The sequence below is a fragment of the Nycticebus coucang genome, chromosome 17 (genome assembly GCF_027406575.1).
Source record: "Nycticebus coucang isolate mNycCou1 chromosome 17, mNycCou1.pri, whole genome shotgun sequence".
In the NCBI taxonomy this organism is placed as follows: domain Eukaryota; kingdom Metazoa; phylum Chordata; class Mammalia; order Primates; family Lorisidae; genus Nycticebus; species Nycticebus coucang.
Window position 1 is genome coordinate 14,916,396 of NC_069796.1, and position 20,624 is coordinate 14,937,019.

General features: G+C 41.7%; 1 protein-coding gene across 1 annotated transcript; it reads right to left on the reverse strand.

The window, feature by feature from the left end:
* Positions 1–293: 293 nt before the first annotated feature.
* CDO1 (cysteine dioxygenase type 1) lies at positions 294–20,624 on the reverse strand. Its single transcript, XM_053566112.1, has 5 exons — positions 20,220–20,624; positions 16,999–17,076; positions 14,498–14,652; positions 1,947–2,116; positions 294–990 (listed from the first exon to the last, which is right to left on the reverse strand). The coding sequence occupies exons 1-5, from the start codon at positions 20,387–20,389 to the stop codon at positions 961–963; spliced, it is 603 nt and encodes a 200-aa protein (XP_053422087.1). The 5' UTR covers positions 20,390–20,624; the 3' UTR covers positions 294–960.

Here is a 20,624-nt window from a genome sequence, read left to right on the forward strand (position 1 = left end):
CACCTGAGCTGGTGGGTTCGAATCCAGCCGGGGCCCACCAAACAACAATGACAGCTGCAACCAAAAAATAGCCGGGCGTTGTGGCAGGCGCCTGTAGTCCCAGCTACTTGGGAGGCGGAGGCAGGAGAATCGCTTGAGCCCAGGAGTTGGAGGTTGCTGTGAGCTGTGATGCCATCGCACTCTACCCAGGGTGACAGCTTGAGGCTCTGTCTCAAAAATAAATAAATAAATAAATAAATAAAAATACTAAATAAATAAATCTAAGATATAATTTATGTAAGTTTTTTTTAAATCATGTTAATAAAAAAAGACAACCTTTGATTTGTGTTCAAATCCAGTTTTATTAAATCTGGCCGTTTGGGTAGCAGTACGAAACCAGTGACCATGACCATGGGACACAGACATGGGTTTGGTTTGCTGTAGGTCTGGGAACTGTACTATTCTAGATCTTCTGCTCTTCATTTCATTACCAAATGGCAAAATGCCTTAAGTTCCTCTATCTATTATTCTAGAGAAGGAATCTGTGAAATAAGATTGAAAAAATAAAATCCAAGGATTTGAAAAAATTCTCTTCAAATATTAAGAACACACAAAGGATATTAAAGACAACTACATTTGATCTTTCAGGTAACAAAGCAGACATTTGATCTTTGTGGTTTCTTATTTTCACTTATTGCTAATTACAGTTTAGAGACCAAAGTGTTTCTAAAAGCTATAAAAACCCTAATTGATGACAGAGCTAACTTTGGCCTTAAAAAATCACAGTACCTTTTCCTTTAATGGGATTTTTCTTCTGCAGTAGCTCAGGGCACTATCTGCTTACTGCCTTATAATTAGCATCTGCCTGACAGTACATCTAAGTATCGGCTTACTTAAGTGTTTTGCTGGACAGCAAATGTGTTTCTGTCCTAGGCAAATGTATAGAGGAACTCAAAGTAAAATCTCAGGATGTGGTGTTCCTTAGTTGTTCTCCAGTGAACCTGAAGTCGTCTGTAAGAGAGAGAGAGAGAAAAAAAAAAAAATCAAACAACCTATGTATGAATCTTTATGAAAGACCTTTTAGCTTGTTCTAAGTAGTCCTGCTTCTCCAGCAGCGCATGAGAACTCAACTCTGGCAATGGAGCCTTGCTGTTTTGTTCCTCTGCTGAGAACACGTCTTAGGGTCATATGGGAGACGAAAATGAAACAGGGCAGTGACTTGAAAATTCTGCCCCTGCTTTTCTCTCAAAGGCTTGTTTTCATAAGATTCCTGAGGATTGTTTTCGTCTGTTTCCATGTGTTGTCTATTTCTGGACATTCCGATGACAAAAGAAAAACTATTCCTCTAAAGGACCAGAAGTAGAAGACTGGCATAACATATGAGAGCTGGTTGCATTATTTTTAGGAGGAAATTCTTGCTCCTCCAGGAGGAATATAGTTTTATATAGTTTATTCTTAGTTATTTGTGGTCTAAATAGCATCACAACTCAAAAATAAAAAGGAAACTTCGCAAACTCAACAGACGGTTGCTCTAGTCATGCCTTCAAAACAGGGTCTCAGCTTCACAAAGGCTGACTATGCAACTTATTTGGGCTGTCTCAGCCAGTGAGACTTAGCAATAGTTAAGTCATAGCAATAGTATTTTCAGAAAATAATATAGTTTTCACTCTTATTTCCCAAGTAAATGTAGAGAAAACATTTTTAGGATTGAACGTACATTTTGAAGTTCCTCAATAAATAATTCTTTGCATCTAATTTAACGTTTTTTAAATAACTTGAAAATAGTCTCCACAGTTAAAGAAAACAAAATATATGCAGTCTTTCCCTTGAGTTAAGGTTCATCTCATTCTTCAAGATATTTAAAACTTGAGATATTCAAATAATAGTCAGACCACAAGGCAATGCCTACAGCGCAATGGTGACAACTCACAATGCATTTACCCCCAGGAGAAAGAAATTATACTTACAAATGGAGTTCTGACTCCAAATTTGCTATGGAATGTCATGGTAACTTTATTTTTGTGCCCCGTTCTTTGATCAAAGGCATGGCATGTATCAAAAGGTGGACTGTACAGGTGAAGGCTCACAGCAGGTTCTGTGTGGCTGATGTTCTCCACTCGATGTAAGCCAATGGAATCTAAAGAATATCCAGAAAAGAAAAATGCGTGAAGGAACCCAGTGATAGCTCTAGGTAAAATTTTTGTTAATCACCTCAGGTACAAATCAGTTGTGATACACATGGTATTAATATAAATTACTTTACATTGAACTTTATTATTTATTATTTTCAGAAATAGGGTCTGCTATATTGTCCAGGTTGATCTCAAAGTTCTAGGTCCAAGTAATCCTTCCACCTTAGCTTCCCTAGCAGCTGGAACTAGAGACTGGAGCCACCATGCCTAGATAATTTTTTTCTCTTATTTTTTAGAGATGAGGTCTTGTTTTGTTGCCCAGACTGATCTCGAACTCCAGGCCTCAAGTGATCCTCCTGCCTCAGTTTCCTGAGTAGCTAGGGTCATAGGTCAGAGCCACTGTGTCCAGCTTGAACTTCTGTTAAAAGGTAACAAATGACATATATGCATTAGCTACTCTTCCTTCCTAAAAATTTGCCCTAATTGTAGTAAAAAAAATAAAAGATATCAACATACAAAAAAAATTAAAAAAGAGAAAACATTAATAAAAATTTGTAAGCTTGAAAGTCAGATGGATGGCTTTACCTGGACAAAGCTTAATCCTAAGCCATCTGTGGGGAAAGCTAAGAAATAACTTGATTCTTATCTTGAAACTCCAAAGAGTTCAGGAATTGGCAACACCAGGTACTTCTGAAATGATGGTGAAATGGGATCTAAAAAAATACCAGAGCTCGCTGAAAGCCTGTTTAAGTAGAGTGTCAAATCCCTTTCACCAGCTCTTCCTCCCCTTTTCCCCCAATAGGTGTGGTATCTAGTGAGAATATAACAAATCAACTTAGACTCGTGGACACCAAGTTAAAGAAATTGATGAATTACACAAAACTACATACTGAATGCTAAAATCCCTGCATTAGTCACTAGGAGATGGGAGGCAGCCTCTCAGAGAATCTGGCTCAAGAAAAAGTCATAAAGATATAGTCACTGGGTGTTCCTCAAGGAAAAGGCTCTGCCAGATTATCATAGGGTGAAATCCAGTTGATAAGCCCCACTGACATGTTCAAAGCTACCTATTAACTTTTTTGTCCTTGGTTTTTATCTTTTTTTGTTTCCTCGTAGAGACAGAGTCTCATTTTATCGCCCCCGGTAGAGTGCCGTGGTGTCACAGCTCACAGCAATCTCCAACTCCTGGGCTTAGGTGATTCTCTTGCCTCAGCCACCTGAGTAGCTGGGACTACAGGCAACTGGCACAATGCCCAGCTATTTTTTTGTTGCAGTTTGGCTGGGGGCAAATTTGAACCCACCACCCATGGTATATGGGGCTGGCGCCCTACCCACTGAGCCACAGACACAGCCTTGTCCTTGGTTTTTAAATTTTATTACATAGCCAAGGCCATCAGAAATTTAAGCAAAGCCTCTAGCACAAAACAGAGGCCAGAGAAAACAGAAAAAAAGAACTTGAAACAGAGATTACTCAGGGGAAGGCTTAAACAAACAAACAAACAAAACTATCATTAATGTCCTCAGAGAGATAAATTACCATAAAAGGAACTATAAAATAAACAGAACTTTTATAAATAAAAAATTGAATAAGGAGACAATCCAAGATGGTGGCTGAGTAACAGCTTCCCTGCAACTGGGCAAGGTGAGTCTGGGGAGATAAGACTCCAGGCATCTCTGGCTGGTGGAATCTGCCTATAATCATTCCTTTGAGGATACAGGGAGTCAGCGAGGGACTTCTGGACCCCAAAAGGAGGACAAAAACAGTGGAAAACTGTCAAGTGATTGCATGTGTCCGATTGACCTAACCCCACCAACGGCTGTAAGTATAAGCAGCAGTGAGACTGCAAACCGGAAAGGCCTAACCTGTGAACTGTTTTGGTGTTTTTGGACTTGGCACTCAGTTGAACTGCCTTTGGGGAGAGCTTGAGCAGGAGTGCGGAGAACTTTCGGCACTGTCTAGGGCCCCACATTGAGCCGCTGAGCCAGATGGAACTAATAGTGTTCGGCTGTGGGCCATAGGGAGCCATTCTAAAAGAACTGCCCCGGCAAGCTCCGCCCTCAGGGTGGCAGAGCAAGTATCAGGCGAGAGCTAGTAACCTAGTGACTGAGCAGCCTAAAGGCGGGGACTGAGCTGCCTTACAGCCTTAACCCTCAGGGGCAGAGTGAGACCAGTTTTGGAACACTGGAGCCACAGGCTGTTGTCCTGGGTAGAGTGCTGTGGCATCATAGCTCATAGCAACCTCAAACTCCTGGGCTTGGTGCCGTCCGGACCTCCATTAGAGCTGCGCCACAACCCCTAAGCTGCGACCCGCCAGGAACTGCAGGAGCCATGCAACCCTGTGTCCTTGCTCCTGTACCCTCCCTGCCTCCACACCGGCCCGCTCATCTGGCCAGGGACTCTGGTAGCCGTATGCTCTCCGGAGCCCTCCCTGCCTCTGCACAGAGCCCTTCTCCTGGCCAGAGACTGCTGGAGCCTTGGGCTCTCTGTGCCAAAGTCACTGGGCGCCAGGCACTCCCAGAACCGTGTGCACCACCTCCTGCCTGTTGCTGGATCTGGGTGTATCACACTCCGGAGCTGCTTCCACAACCAGAACTCCCTGGCTGGGGCAGCCCCAGAGGAACTACACAGGGCCATTCCCTACAAAGATCCAGCAACAATAGAGTGATCCCGCTGGGGTCTAATCTTGGAGAAACACCTCCCTAACTTTGAGGACGGCCAGAGGCAATGGTGAAAAACAATCATGAGGCAAAATCAACAGAAAAACTTCGGCAATATGAATAGTCAGAGTATATCAACTCTCCCAAGGATCAATGGGGCAGACACAGCACAAGATCCCATGCACAAACAAACAGCTGAGATGTCAGAATCGAATCCAGAATCTGGATAGCAAATAAGATTGAATTAGAATTCCAAGCAGTAATCCAAAAGATGTCTCAAGAATTCAACAAATTCAAAGACCAAAAAACCAAAGATTTTGACACATTGAGACAAGAAGTTGTAGCCCTCAAAGATCTGAGAAACACAGTAGAATCTCTCAGTAACAGAATGGAGCAAGCAGAAGAAAGGATTTCTGACATTGAAGACAAAGCTTTCTAACGCACCCAAACTCTCAAAGAGGAAGATAAATGGAGAGCAAAAACAGATCACTCTCTCAGAGAGCTCTGGGATAATTAGAAGAAAATGAATATTCTTATAGGGATCCCCGAAAGTGACAAAGTGGCTTCACAAGGCACAGAGTCTCTTCTCCATGAGATTATGAAGGAGAACTTTCCAAACATGCCAAGAGATTCTGAAATTCAGATAGCAGACAATTTTAGAACTCCAGCACGACTCAATCCAAAGAAGACATCCCCCAGACACATAATAATCAATTTCACTAAAGTTAATATGAAGGAGAAAATTCTGAAAGCAGCCAGACAAAAGAAAACCGTCACCTACAAGGGCAAAAATATTAGAATAAATGCAGATCTCTCTGCTGAACCTTTCAAGCTAGAAGAGGATGGTCATCGACTTTTAATCTCCTAAAGCAAAATAACTTTCAACCCAGGATCCTGTACCCAGCAAAACTGAGTTTCATTTATGATGGAGAAATTAAATACTTCAATGACATTCACATGTTGAAGAAATTTGCCATAAATAAACCAGCTCTCCAGGATATTCTCAGACCTATCCTCTATAAAGACCAGCGTAATCCTCTACCAGAAAAGTAAACCCACCCAGAAAATTTTGAACAAATTCCAACTTCCACAGTTGCAGAAGGATTAAAAATGTTCACTGGACTCTCGAAAGGCCTATCAATATTCTCAATTAATGTGAATGGTTTAAATTGTCCTCTAAAGAGGCACAGGTTGGCTAACTGGATACAAAAACTCAAGCCAGATATTTGCTGCATACAAGAATCGCATCTTACACTAAAAGTCAAATTTAGACTCAAGGTGAAGGGCTGGTCATCTATACTCCAGGTAAATGGAAAGCAGAAAAAAGCAGGCATTGCAATCCTATTCGCAGACGCAATAGGCTTTAAACCAACAAAAATAAGGAAGGATAAGGATGGACACATCATATTTGTCAAAGGTAATACTCAATATGATGAGATCTCAATTATTAATATTTATGCACCTAACCAGAACTCACCTCAATTTATAAGAGAAACTCTAACAGACATGAGCAACTTGATTTCCTCCAGTTCCATAGTAGTTGGAGATTTTAACACCCCTTTAGCAGTGCTGGATAGATCCTCCAAAAAGAAGCTAAGCAAAGAAATTTTAGATTTAAACTTAACCATTCAACATCTGGACTTAACAGACATCTACAGAACATTTCATCCCAACAAAACTGAATACACATTCTTCTCATCAGCCCACGGAACATACTCCAAAATCAACCACATCCTAGGCCACAAATCTAACCTCGGCAAATTAAACAAAATAGAAATTATTCCTTGCATCTTCTCAGACCACCATGGAATAAAAGTTGAACTCAATAACAACAGGAACCTGCATACCCATACAAAAACGTGGAAGCTAAACAACCTTATGCTGAAGCATAGATGGGTTATAGACGAGAATAAGAAGGAAATCACCAAATTTTTGAAACAAAACAACAATCAAGACATGAATTACCAGAACCCCTAGGATACTGCAAAGGCACTCCAAAGAGGGAAATTTATAGCACTGCAAGCCTTCCCCAAGAAAACGGAAAGAGAGGAAGTTAATAAGTTAATGGGACATCTCAAGCAACTGGAGAAGGAAGAACACTCCAACCCCAAACCCAGCAAAAGAAAAGAAATAACCAAAATCAGAGCAGAATTAAATGAAATTGAAAACAAAAGAATTATACAACAGATCAATAAATCCAAAAGTTGGTTTTTTGAAAAGATCAATAAAATAGATAAACTTTTGGCCAACTTAACCAGGAAAAAAAGAGTAAAATCTCTAATTTCATCAATCAGAAATGGTAATGATGAAATAACAACAGACCCCTCAGAAATTCATAAAATCCTTAACAAATACTACAAGAAACTCTACTCTCAGAAATATGAAAATCTCAAAGAAATCGACCAAAACCTGGAAGTACGCCACCTACCAAGACTTAGCCAGAATGAAGTGGAAATGTTGAGCAGGCCTATATCAAGTTCTGAAATAGCATCAACTATACAAAATCTCCCTAAAAAGAAAAGCCCAGGACCAGATGGCTTTACGTCAGAATTCTACCAAACCTTTAAGAAGAACTAGTACCTATATTACTAAACCTTTTCCAACATATAGAAAAAGAAGGAATATTACCCAACACATTCTACAAAGCAAACATCACCTTGATCCCCAAACCAGAGAAAGACCCGACAAGAAAAGAAAATTATAGACCAATATCACTAATGAATATTGATGCTAAAATACTCAATAAGATCCTAACAAACAGAATCCAACAACACCAAAAAAATTATACAGCATGACCAAGTGGGATTTATCCCAGGGTCTCAAGGCTGGTTCAATATATGTAAATCTATAAATGTAATTCAGCACATAAAAAAACTAAAAAATAAGGACCAGATGATTCTTTCAATTGATGCCGAAAAAGCTTTTGACAATATCCAGCATCCCTTCATGATCAGAACATGTAAGAAAACTGGTATAGAAGGGACATTTCTTAAACTAATAGAGGCCATCTACACCAAACCCACAGCCAATATCGTATTGAATGGAGTTAAATTGAAATCATTTCCACTTAGATCAGGAACCAGGCAAGGTTGCCCATTGTCTCCATTGCTCTTTAACATTGTAATGGAAGTTTTAGCCATTGCAATTAGGGAAGAAAAGGCGATCAAGGGTATCCACATAGGGTCAGAAGAGATCAAACTTTCACTCTTTGCAGATGACATGATCGTATATCTGGAAAACACTAGGGATTCTACTACAAAACTTTTAGAAGTGATCAAAGAATACAGCAATGTCTCAGGCTACAAAATAAACACCCATAAATCTGTAGCCTTTATATATACCAACAATAACCAAGCTGAAAAAACAGTCAAGGACTCTAGTCCTTTCACAGTAGTGCCAAAGAAGATGAAATATTTGGGACTATACCTAACAAAGAACGTGAAAGATCTCTGCAAAGAGAACTATGAAACTTTAGGGGAAAAAATAGCTGAAGATGTTAAGAAATGGAAAAATATACCATGCTCATGGCTGGGAAGAATCAACATTGTTAAAATGTCTATACTACCCAAAGCAATATATAATTTTAATGCAATTCCTATTAAAGCTCCATTGTCATATTTTAAAGATCTTGAAAAAAGAATACTTCATTTTATATGGAATCAGAAAAAACCTCAAATAGCCAAAACATTACTCAGCAATAAAAAGACAGCAGGAGGAATCACGCTACCAGACCTGAGACTGTACTATAAATTGATAGATCAAAACAGCATTTTATTGGCACAAAAACATAGAAGTAGATGTCTAGAACAGAATAGAGAACCAAGAAATGAATCCAGCTACTTACTGTTATTTGATCTTTGACAAGCCAATTAAAAACATTCAGTGCGGAAAAGATTCCCTATTTAACACATGGTGCTGGGTGAATGGGCTGGCGACCTGCAGACGATTGAAACTGGACCCACACCTTTCACCATTAACTAAGATAGACTCTCACTGGATTAAAGATTTAAACTTAAGACATGAAACTATAAAAATACTTGAAGAAAGTGCAGGGAAAACTCTTGAAGGACTCCGCCTGGGTGAATATTTTATGAGGAGGACTCCCCAGGCAATTGAAGCAGTGTCAAAAATACACTACTGGGACCTGATCAAACTAAAAAGCTTCTGCACAGCCAAGAACATAGTAAGTAAAGCAAGCAGAAAGCCCTCAGAATGGGAGAAAATATTTGCAGGTTATACCTCTGATAAAGGTCTAATAACCAGAATCCACAGAGAACTCAAACGTATTAGCAAGAAAAGAACAAGTGATCCCATCTCAGGGTGGGCAAGGGACTTGAAGAGAAACTTCTCTAAAGAAGACAGATGCACGATCTACAGACATATGAAAAAAAGCTCATCATCCTTAATCCTCAGAGAAATGCAAATCAAAACTACTTTGAGATATCACCTAACCCCAGTAAGAGTAGCCCACATAATAAAATCCCAAAACCAGAGATGTTGGTGTGGATGTGGAGAAAAGGGAACACTTCTACACTGCTGGTGGGAATGCACACTAATACGTTCCTTCTGGAAGGATGTTTGGAGAATACTTAGAGACCTAAAAATAGACCTGCCATTCGATCCTATAATTCCTTTACTAGGTTTATACCCAGAAGACCAAAAATCACAATATAACAAAGACATCTGTACCAGAATGTTTATTGCAGCCCAATTCATAATTGCTAAGTCATGGAAGAAGCCCAAGCGCCCATCGACCCACGAATGGACTAGCAAACTGTGGTACTTGTATACCACGGAATATTATGCAGCCTTAAAGAAAGATGGAGACTTTACCTCTTTCATGTTTACATGGATGGAGCTGAAACATATTCTTCTTAGGAAAGTATCTCAGGAATGGAAGAAAAAGTATCCAATGTACTCAGCCCTACTATGAAGCTAAATTATAGCTTTCACATGAAGTCTATAACCCAACTATAGCACTAGACTATGAGGAAAGGGCCAAGGAAGGGGAAGGGAGGGGGGAGGATACAGTGGAGGGAGGGTAATGGGTGGGGCCACACCTATGGTGCATCTTAGAATGGGTACAGGCGAAACTTACTAAATGCAGAATACAAATGTCTACATACAATAACTAAGAAAATGCCATGAAGTCTACGTTGAATAGTTTGATGAGAATATCTCAGATTGTATATGAAACCAGCACATTGTACCCCTTGATTTCACTAATGTACACAGCTATGATTTAACAATAAAAAAATTGAATAAAAGGGTTCACAGAACAAGCTAAGGAAGAATCAAAGGACAAAAGGCTAGAGGAGCAATATGGAAGAAAGAAAAAATAAATAAAAAAAAATAGTTCAAGGCTTGGCACCTGTAGCTCAGTGGCTAGGGTGTCAGCCACATACACTGGAGCTGGCAGGTTTGAATCCAGCCTGGGCCTGCCAAACAACAATGACAAGTACAACCAAAAATAGCTGGGTGTTGTGGCTGGCGCCTGTAGTCCCAGCTACTTGGGAGACTGAGGCAAGAGAATCTCTTAAGCCCAAGAGTTTAAGGTTGCTGTGAGCTATGATGCCACAGCACTCTACCAAGGGTGACATAGTGACACACTGCCTCAAAAGAAAAAAAAAATCTAGTCTGTACGTACAAAGGTAGCCAGTATATTTTCTATGACACATTTCATAATTAAAAGAGTTGTAAAACATAGTGGAACTTGGTGTTTCATATTATAAAAATCGAAGAGTATAGCCAGGCATTGTGGCAGGCGCTGTAGTCCCAGCTACTTGGGAGGCTGAGGCAAGAGAATTGCTTAAGCCCAAGAGTTTGAAGTTGCTGTGAGCTGTGATGCCACAGCACTGTACCCAGGGCTATAGCTTGAGACTCTGTCTCAAAAAAAAAAACAAAAAAAAAGTTCAGGAGGAACTCAGAAATGGAGCTAAAAGAAAACCAAAGAAATAACCTGAGAATATTTTCTTGAGTTGAAGGATGAATTTCTGGATTGGAAGAACCCACTGATTACCCAGCACAGTGAAAGAGTAATCAAACAAGACAGATCACTGTAAATTTCAGATACTGGGGACAGAGAGAAGGCACCAAAAGAGAAGATCCCGAAAGTTTCTAGAAAGAAAAAAAATGGGTTTCATAGAAAGATTTAAGAATCAGAATGGCACCAGGCTTTTGACAAAAACACTGGAAACTAAAAGACAAAGAGATTACCTTCATAGATCTGAGGGAAGATGCTTGCCAGGTCATAATCCATACCTAGGCAAATTATCATTTGTTTAAGTTTGAGAACTGAATACAGAGATTTTTAGATATATGAGGACTCAAAAATTTATCTTTCATTAATCTTTCTCATAGAGCCCTTGGATGACAAGTCCCACCAAAACAAAGGCATGAAGAAAACAGGAGGTCATGAGACAGGGTCCAGCCAGAGAAAGAGCAAAGGGAAGGAAGTGAATCTCAAGGTCACAGCCAAGCCTGGGTCTGGAGATTGAGGTCATTGAGTCTGTACTGAAGCAGTCACAAGGCCTGTGAGAGATGTCTTCCAGAAGATTTTTTAAAAAGGACAATCTGTTCAATTTTCAAGAAATAAACTGAGAGAAACTCAGAGTTAGAAGAGCATTTGAGGGATCAAGGAAGGCGTTCAGTGCAGTTCATGTAGGCACTCAGTGTGGCTTCATGCTTTCTTTTTCACGATCTAGTCTAAGTTCATAATGAATAACAGAAGATCTAGGTTACTTCCAGAGTGACTGGCTAGGTTACCTTTCAACAAGTCACAACTTCTAGGATCTTTGGTTTTCCTTATTTCTAAAAATGGGGCTTGATTCTCAGACCTGCAAACTCCTCAATCCTATGGCTTATTGCTTTCTCATTACACTAGGCTTAAACAAAATTTTGAATCAATGTTTACCATTGCAGGCATGTACACCATTCCATGTGTGCTAGACACTCCTGCAAGCAGTGACAAATCACCCATCCTTTAGAGAAGCCCGTATTGTTAACATTTCTAGTATTATTATTATATTTGTATCTTTGTCTCCTTTTCTTTATGGTGTACCCTCTGTCACAGTAATACTAGACTTTTCTCAGTGACATTTTATGGAGGGCAGTTAGGTTCAGGCTGCTCTTACACCCATTACAACAGGAAACTTGGCCTTCTTGCCCCATTTCTCTTCTCTCCTTCAACCTGCGTTGCACACCTCTACCTAATCAATATATTCCCAGTGCAATACTGACCAATGAAAGGCCCTTACTTTAAGCTGGTCTTTGAGGCCCAGTTGTCACATCTCATTCGTGACACTACTTGTCAGGGCCCAGGACTGGCCAGGTCTCAGGCCCGGCTTAACTAGGATCTGGACGCGGACCGCTAAGTTACCTTGCTCAGGTCTGTTAGGTGCATGAGGACTATCTACTTTAGCTGGAGAGAGAGAGAGAGTAAAGCAGTCTTCTTAGAAAGATAGATTCTAGTCTTTAGCAGAGCTTTGTAATCTTCAGCAGAGAGGTGCCGTGCTGGCGTTCTGCAGGCAGGAGAGGAGACAGAGTAAGTGAGTCCATGATAGAATGCACACGCTCCCGACTGCCTTCTCCTCCAGCCTAATATAAGGCTGATCTCGTGCCTCTCGACACCATGGGTGAAGAGACTGTCAATTCACCACGGCTCTCATCTCGCGAGCTCTTGTGCTTGTTAGGAGAGATAAATCCCTCTCCACGCCCTTTCCACCAAGGTGTTCCATTATTGAGCTATACAGGTATTTCTTCTAACTCTCACTCCTCCTCGCCATAGGCTATACGGGCTGCTACACCCAGGCCATGATCTCACTTTACCCTCCTGCTGCCCCCTTGTTCAAACCCATTCATCTTCCTTCCTTGCAATTCCTTAACAGTTTCTATGACTGTGCCTTCACTAACCTTCTTCCTTGTACTTGAAATACCCCTCCCCCTCCCTCTCAGCTCCACTTCTGCATCTGTAAACATCAGGACTTTAAAATTGCAGCTTTACATTGTTCAGGTGATTAGTGTACAGAAATATTTAGAACATCCCACCTAATATTTTATTGATTGGCAAAATTCCACATAAAAAATAGAATTTCCAACTTCTATGGAAAAGTCAGGGCAATCTTGCTGGAGCTGAGGGGCTACTTCTGCCCCCATAGTGTGCCAAAAAATAAAATAAAATAGATCTCTATAATATTTTGTAAGTGGGATAGCATGGGTTTTGGAATTAAATTGCTTAGGTTTAAATCCTGGCTGCCATTTAAAAGCTGAGTGACCTTGGGCAAGTTATTATTATTATTATTGTTATTATTCTTCTTTTTTGAGACAGAGTTCTCAAGCTGTCGCCCTGGGTAGAGTGATGTGGTGTCATAGCTCACAGCAACCTCCAACTTGGGCTCAAGCGATCCTCTTGCCTCAGTTTTTCTGTTTTTAGTAGAGATAGGGTCTTGTTTTTGCTTAGGCTGGTCTCGAATTCCTGAGCTCAAGCAATCAACCCGCCTGGGCCTCCAGAGGGCTAGGATTACAGGAGTGAGCCACTGCGCCCAGCTCTTGGGCAAGTTATTTAATTTTTCTGTACATTGGTAACCTCACTTATAAACAGGAATAAAAGATTATCTGTTTTGGCCAGGCGCGGTGGCTCATGCCTTTAATCTCAGCACTTGGGAAGCCGAGGCAAGTGGATTGCCCTGAGCTCACAGGTTCAAGACCAGCATGAGCCAGAGCAAGACTTCATCTCTAAAAAAAACAGCTGGGCGTTGTGGTGGGCGCCTGTAGTTCCAGCTACTTGGGAGACTGAGGCAAGAAGATAGCTTAAGCCCCAGGAGTTTGAGGTTGCTGTGATGCCATGCCACTCTACCAAGGGTGACAAAGTAAGACTTTGTCTCAGAAAAAAAAAAAGATTATCTGTCTCATACAAATTTTTTTTTTTTTTAAGAGACAAAGTCTCAGTATATCACCCACAGTAGAGTGCTATGGCATTACAGCTCACAGCAACCTCAAACTCTTAGGCTTAAGTGATTCTCTTGCCTCAGCCTCCCAAGTAGCTGAGACTACAAACACCCCCCACAACACCCAACTATTTTTTGTTGCAGTTGTCATGGTTGTTTACCTGGCCCAGGCTGGGTTTAAATCTGCCAGCTTTGGTACATGCACCGGCGCCATAACCACTGTGCTACGGGTGCAGAGCCAGTCTCATACAAGTTTTAATGAGCTTTTTGAGAAGTTACTGTTTCTTTTAGGAATACAGAAGTTAATCCCCGTCTTGGGAAAATGAATGAATTCTTCATAAGATATCTATAAGTCACTGCCCCATAATGTGTTTTGCAGAATTTCCCATAAGGACACTTTTAGGTTTGGTGTAGGCATTTTAGAAAAATGGGGACTAGCTAGCATTCTTAATCACTTCCAGAACATATATTTTCTAACATAAGACTCATGTTTCCAACTTGATATCTTTCGGTGAAAGATTCTACTTACATAAGTTGATTTTAACTGTCTCCAGTCTTGGCAGGCAAATGACTTTTCCATGGACACTAATCTGTATACATATGTTTTTAATAAGTCATGCAAGGCCTTAAAAAGCAAAACCCACTGTGTCTAGGCCATTTCCCAAGTATTTTTAATCAGGATTCCATGATCTAGATCTACTGCCCACATGTAAGCAGCCAATACTAAGATAAGAGAATTCATGGTTTTTCCCACTTGCCCTTAGAAAAAGGATAAGATGTTACCATTGATGTAGGCACACTGGTTGTCCCTCAAGACTCTTTCAGACTTCTTGATCATCTCATTGGACTTTTTGTCAGGCCAGGCAAATAGCGTCTCCTTTAGATTTCCCTGTAGCATCTTCAGAAAGCAGTGGGAGTCGGTGTGGTCATGAATACTGCTATATAAACACAGAATGACGGAGGAACTCAGTAGATGGTCTAGTACCCAGACCAACAGGGGCGGTCATGCCAGAGCTGACCCCTGCACACTGTTAAAAGGACATCTCCCAGGCCAAAATCCATTTTTGCTGGATTTAAAAAGTGTCATCAATTTGTAATTCAACAATGTTCATATCAGTTCACATAAAGGGTACTGTTTTGATGCCTACCCCTAATAAAAAACAGGGTTTTTATAACCTTGTTGTAATATTACTTTGATAACAGAACCACAAAACAACATTTTACCTTCCCCAAAATATAGCTTTTAATAACTCAAGCTAGACCAGAACTTGATTATGAAAGTATACTGGCGAAATTTTTGAAAGGATAATCATCTATAATAATGGTACCACACTGAGAAGATCACTTAACATTTAATGTTTCTTTCCCTTAGGAAAGAATTCACTGATGTAATCTTAAATAGTGTGTGTGCATATATGTAGATATATATTTTATACACAGTGTCTAGCTCTGCCACCCAGACTGAAGAACAATGGCATGATCATAGCTCACTATAGCCTCTAATTCCTGGGCTCACGCATTTCTCCCATTTTGACCTCCAAAAGTGCTGGATGACAGGTGTGAGCCACTGTGCCTAGCTATAAACATTATTTAAGCATATGAAGTAGTAGTAGCTCTACGGTTGATTAAAATATATGAATCCGGGCGGCGCCTATGGCTCAGTGAGTAGAGCACGGGCCCCATATACCGAGGGTGGTGGGTTCGAACCCGGCCCTAGTCAAACTGCAAACAAAAAGAAAAATTGCCGGGCATTGTGGCAGATGCCTGTAGTCCCAGCTATTTGGGAGACTGAGGCAAGAGAATCAGCTAAGCCCAAGAGCTGGAGGTTGCTGTGAGCTGTGATGCCACAGCACTCTACCCCAGGCTGACAGCTTGTCTTAAAAAAAAAAAAAAAAAAAATATATATATATATATATATGAATCTGTATACATTTTTAGTATTTCCTATGTTGAATTCTTATTTATTTATTTTTTTGAGACAGAGTCTCACTCTGGGAACTAGCTAAAGTACTGTGAGGTCATAGCTTACAGCAACCTCAAACTCTTGGGCTTAAGCGATCCCTTTGCCTCAACCTCCTAAGTAGCTGGGACAATAGCTGCCTGGATAGTTTTTCTATTTTATACAGGTGGGGTCTCACTTTTGGCTCTGGCTAGTCTCAAACTCTTGAGCTCAGGTGATCCACCAGACTCCGCCTCCCAGAATGGTAGGATTATAGGCAAGAGCCACCTCTGCAAGCACTATGTTGAATTTTATTAACCTAAGTGTGCCCCATAATACCTTGTTTCCTAAATCCATAATTAGAGCCTAGTCCTACCCCTGACATAATTTGCTTTACAAAAATACCAGGATAGAATAGAAACAACTGTATTCGATATAAGTGAAGAAATGAACTCAATAGCCCTAGCTTTCTAAAGCCTTGTATATTTATGTTTCCTTTTTCCCATTTAAAAACAAATCGGTCTGGATTGTTGTTTTTACCATTCTCAAAAGGCTGAGAAGAACCTGTTCTTTTTAACAATACTTAGTTGGTGATAAGATGGACAAATGTACAAACTGAAGCCAAGTTAAGGAACCAAGTTTCAAAGAATTGGTATTAGTTTAAGTTGCCTTCTAGGTTAAAATAAATTATCTAGAATTAACTTAAAATAGACATTTTCTGAATTTGTGCGATGTTTTTCTAGCTCCCAATCTCTTTGGTCTTTGTTCCCACAATGGTTTATATACCTTAAAGATCAAGTATAAGCACAATTCCATATAAAGTTTGACTCCATAGAAGACAAAGAAAGAGGTGAAAATGGTCACTTAACCACTTTGATTTAGTACTCATTTGGGAGACTGGTTTTAATATGCCTGGTGTATGCTCGAACCCCCTATATTAATTTCCCTGAGCATTTTGTTAGGATTGGGGATATTGTGAATAATTTCAAAATAAGCAGGGCATGGGGCTCACACCAGCAATTCTAGCACTCTGGGAGGCTGAGGAGGGTGGAATGCTTGAGCTCAGGAGTTTGAGACCAGCGTGAGCAAGAGTGAGACCCTAAAAACAAAAAAATTGAGGCAGGAGGATCACTTGAGCCCAGGAGTTTGAGGTTGCTGTGAGCTATGATGATGCCATGACACTCTATCCAGGGCATATAGAGTGAGATTGTATCAAAACAAAATAATAATAATTAGAAAATGAGATCTGTTAGTACCTGTGAGACTTGTGGGTAGCTGGCACTGTGCCCTTCATCTGCTAGAAAACATGCTCTGATAAATATTTATGCATGAACAGTTGTATTACCTGCCATGTCCTTCACCCCAACATAAAAGCATCAGATTAAATTTTCCATTTCCTTGGTCCACAAGATTTCTGGTATACCTAAAAAAGGAAATGTATTCAGAAGTTTGAATGTGATTGCTAAAATAAGCAGAGGCAATAATAAGTGTGTCACAAAGTACCATACACTCACAAATGTTAGTATTTCCATCTCTAAACAACTCTGAACGTGGCTTTCTAATTAAAAATCCAGTGCAAATAAAAAATATTTTTTTTCAGGCCAAGCTTGGTGGCTTACGCTTTTAATTCTCACTCTCTGGGAGGTCAAGGCAGGTAGATTGCTTGACTCACAGGTAGATTGCTTGACTCACAGGTTCGAGACCAGCCTGAGCCAGAGAGCTTGTCTCTAAAAGTAGCTGGGCTTTGCGCTGTTCAGAACCTGGGAGCTCAGGCAATCCACCCGCCTTGGCCTCCCAGAGTGCTAGGATTACAGGCTCACTCCTGGCCCTGGCATTTCTATTTTTTTGAATCTCTGCATTCACAGATAGCTACTTAGTTTTAAAATACCAGACAGGAAAGATAACAGAGAAAAAAAAGCAACTTTCCTGTTTCTCAGAGTGACAGCCTCCAGCAAATACCCAAAGTATTTGCAAAGTACATAATTTATGCTCCAGGCAAGAAGGTTGTTTTTTTTTTTTTTCCCCCCCTAGGACTTGAGGACCAAGGTTTCATTAAATAGCTGTTCTAGAATACTCTCTAGTTTTACTAAAGCACAGAAGGGAACCACATTCAAAAGCACTCACGATGAAAAGCCCTCCACAAATAGGGATCAGGTTGACGTTCTGTACCAGAACAGAAGAGACTACATTAGGGACGTAAAGAATATTGTAAACCAGTACAATTAGGAGAAATAAGTGTTTGGGGAAAACACACACACAGAGCACCAAAAAAAAAAAAAAAAAGCCCTACCATAACCAAGGAGGGGTACTACTGGCAAGCTTGACAATTAAGTCATTCATTTAGACCGCCTATTTTCAAGAAAGGGGCCTTTCCTCCAGTTTGTTTGTAGTGCTTGCTCCTTGGTCGTCAGTTTACTTATGCCTGCCTCCCCTTCTGTCCTCTTTCCCTTCTCTCCTCCAGGTTGGTGCACAGCTTGATCCTCCGGATAGTTGCTTACTTAGTGATTTTTTAGCTGTCAGTCTTCCAGACTTTGGAGATCCTTATAACCTAGCAAGGGGCTGTGCACACAACCTTAAATTCACAATATACTAGCTTCCGTCCTGCTTCACTGGGGCTTCTTCCAGAAAATTATTGGCTAGCCCACACTAGAATATATTCTGTCTTGGTTCTTCTATACTGGCCCTCCCAAGGGTGAGAGATCAGAATCTTTCCCAGCACTGGGCACTTATTCTTTGCAAAAATACTATAGAATTGACTTCTGCTTTCCTTCTCCCTCCTCCCTAACTGCCACTCAGAGAACTATACTCTTTATCTTGGTGAGCTGTGCCTCATAAAACTACCAAAAGACCAATCAATCCAATTGAATGCATTTTAAAAGGTTTATAGTTTGTCAGTGAAGACAAATTTAAGGCACTTGGAAATACCCCTGTTCTAAAATTTAAGAGCTATTTAAGAGCTATTAAAATTTAATAGCCCATCCTGCTTAAACAATTTCAGGTGTCCAATAAATTTATCTAGCCAGAAAAATACTATTAGGATGTCGTATGTCTAGAGGAAATTTAGTAGTGGTTTAGAGTGTAGGCTCTGGAACAATAATGCTAATTTGAACCCTAAAGCTCTTAGTTGATAGAAGGAAGACACTGAGCAGGTGATGTAAGCTCTTTACTATACCTCACCGATAAAATAGAGACAAGAATGGTACCTAACCCCTCCGTGTACAATGACTGGAACAGGACCTGGCCCATAAATGCCCTCAATTACCTGTAGCCAATGCAGAAAAATTAAAAACTAACTCTCTGGCAGCTTTATTGACAGCTACAGAAGGGTTTTTACCATGAACTGAGTTGATAGGAACTAAAAGAATTCCCTAAAGCTACTTGCAAATGAAAATGAATCCTAAAAGGGCTTCAGATTTTCTATTTCGAATGCTAAGATACAGTTGAAACTGCCCTTGCCAACCAAACTTTACCAAAATCCTCAGTGTTAAGAGGTGAGTGATAGAAACTGCTCCCAATAAACACAATTTTTTCCCTTATTCTTTTCTTTCAGCTATCAGGCTTTCTCAAACGTCAAGCCAACAAGCCGTAAGGACTAAATAGCTGGCTGCCCTTCGGAAAAAGCGAACCTCTCGCCTTTCTGGGAATTCTTACCTCTGGTCTCAGAAGATTGGCAGAGAGATTCCTTTTTACTTAAATCACCAAACTGGGGTTGCAAAAAAGCCAGCCACCAGGACATGTCACTCAAACAGGTCTGGGAAGCAGGGGTCTTCATTTCATTATACATACGCTTACTCCAGACACTCAGAACCACGGAGAAGAGAAGTCAGGTCATTTGGGGGCTCAAATAGCAGCGGTCGTGAGTTTAACTAGCGAACCTCACAATTGAATCGAATGAACCCACAGTCGGGAAGGTTAAACTAGTTTGGGAGAGGGGACAGCAGAAATCGAAAGTTGCAACGCACTTATCCCAAGCTCTATTCTACGTGAGTAAAAACGTCTGCAGGAAGGTGCCTGGCTGCAGGTGACCGAAGGCCTAGTGATGGAGGACCGACGTGGGAACCATGTCCTGCTCCATCTCCTCTCTCCTGATGGCTAATGCAGCTCTCTCCCGGGAGCACCCTCCGCTAGTCCCGGAGGAGGGTGCTTACTTAGTAAGCAGCTCAGAATCCGAGGGCGGGTCTGCCCGCACCTCGGTCTCCGCGGTTGACGCTGGCTCAGGAAGAGAGGGCATTGCTCCCGAGGCCGGGGGCAGGAGTGGTGGTCTGGAAGTGGACGGGTTTGCTGGCGAAAAGAGGACAGAAAGCCTCGCAGGCGCCCGCAGCCTCCCTTTCTGGCGCCAGTTCCAGTCTCCGGCCAGGGGCCCGGCTCAGAAGGAGCCACCTCCCGCCCGGGCCGCGGCCGCACAGCACAAAGCGCGCGGCGCCAGCCCGGTGGCCTGCCAGTATGGGGCAAGCGGGCGATGGGAGGGGGCTCGGCGGGCGCAGCGCGGCCGGGGACCGCCACTCCCGCCCCTCCTCTCATCAGGAGAGTGGGCATCGCTTGGCCCGAAGGGTAGAGCGCGCTCACCTGTATTGATCGAACTTGGCGTACACTGCCCACTCGGCCGGGTCGCTCTCGTAGGCTTCCATGACGGCTTGCACCTCCTCTACATTGATTTCATCTCCTGCGAAGAGCTGGTGCAGGATGCGGATCAGATCAGCCAGGGTCCGTGGCTTCAGCACCTCGGTCTGCTCCATCCCGCGCGGAGCTGGCGGCGCGCGCGTCTCGCTGCTGGGCTGCGGTGCGGGAGCTGAGCGAGCGCGGAGCTGGGGCGAAGGGGCCTAGCTGCCCGCTAGACAGCCACACGCGCACACACGCCCGGTGTGCTGAAACGCAAGGAAACCCTTGGGAAGAGACCCGGGCACACTCAAATCAGGGCCAAATCTGCGCGGTTTACCCTCCCAGACCCTTTTTAAGCTTTTGGAGTCAGTG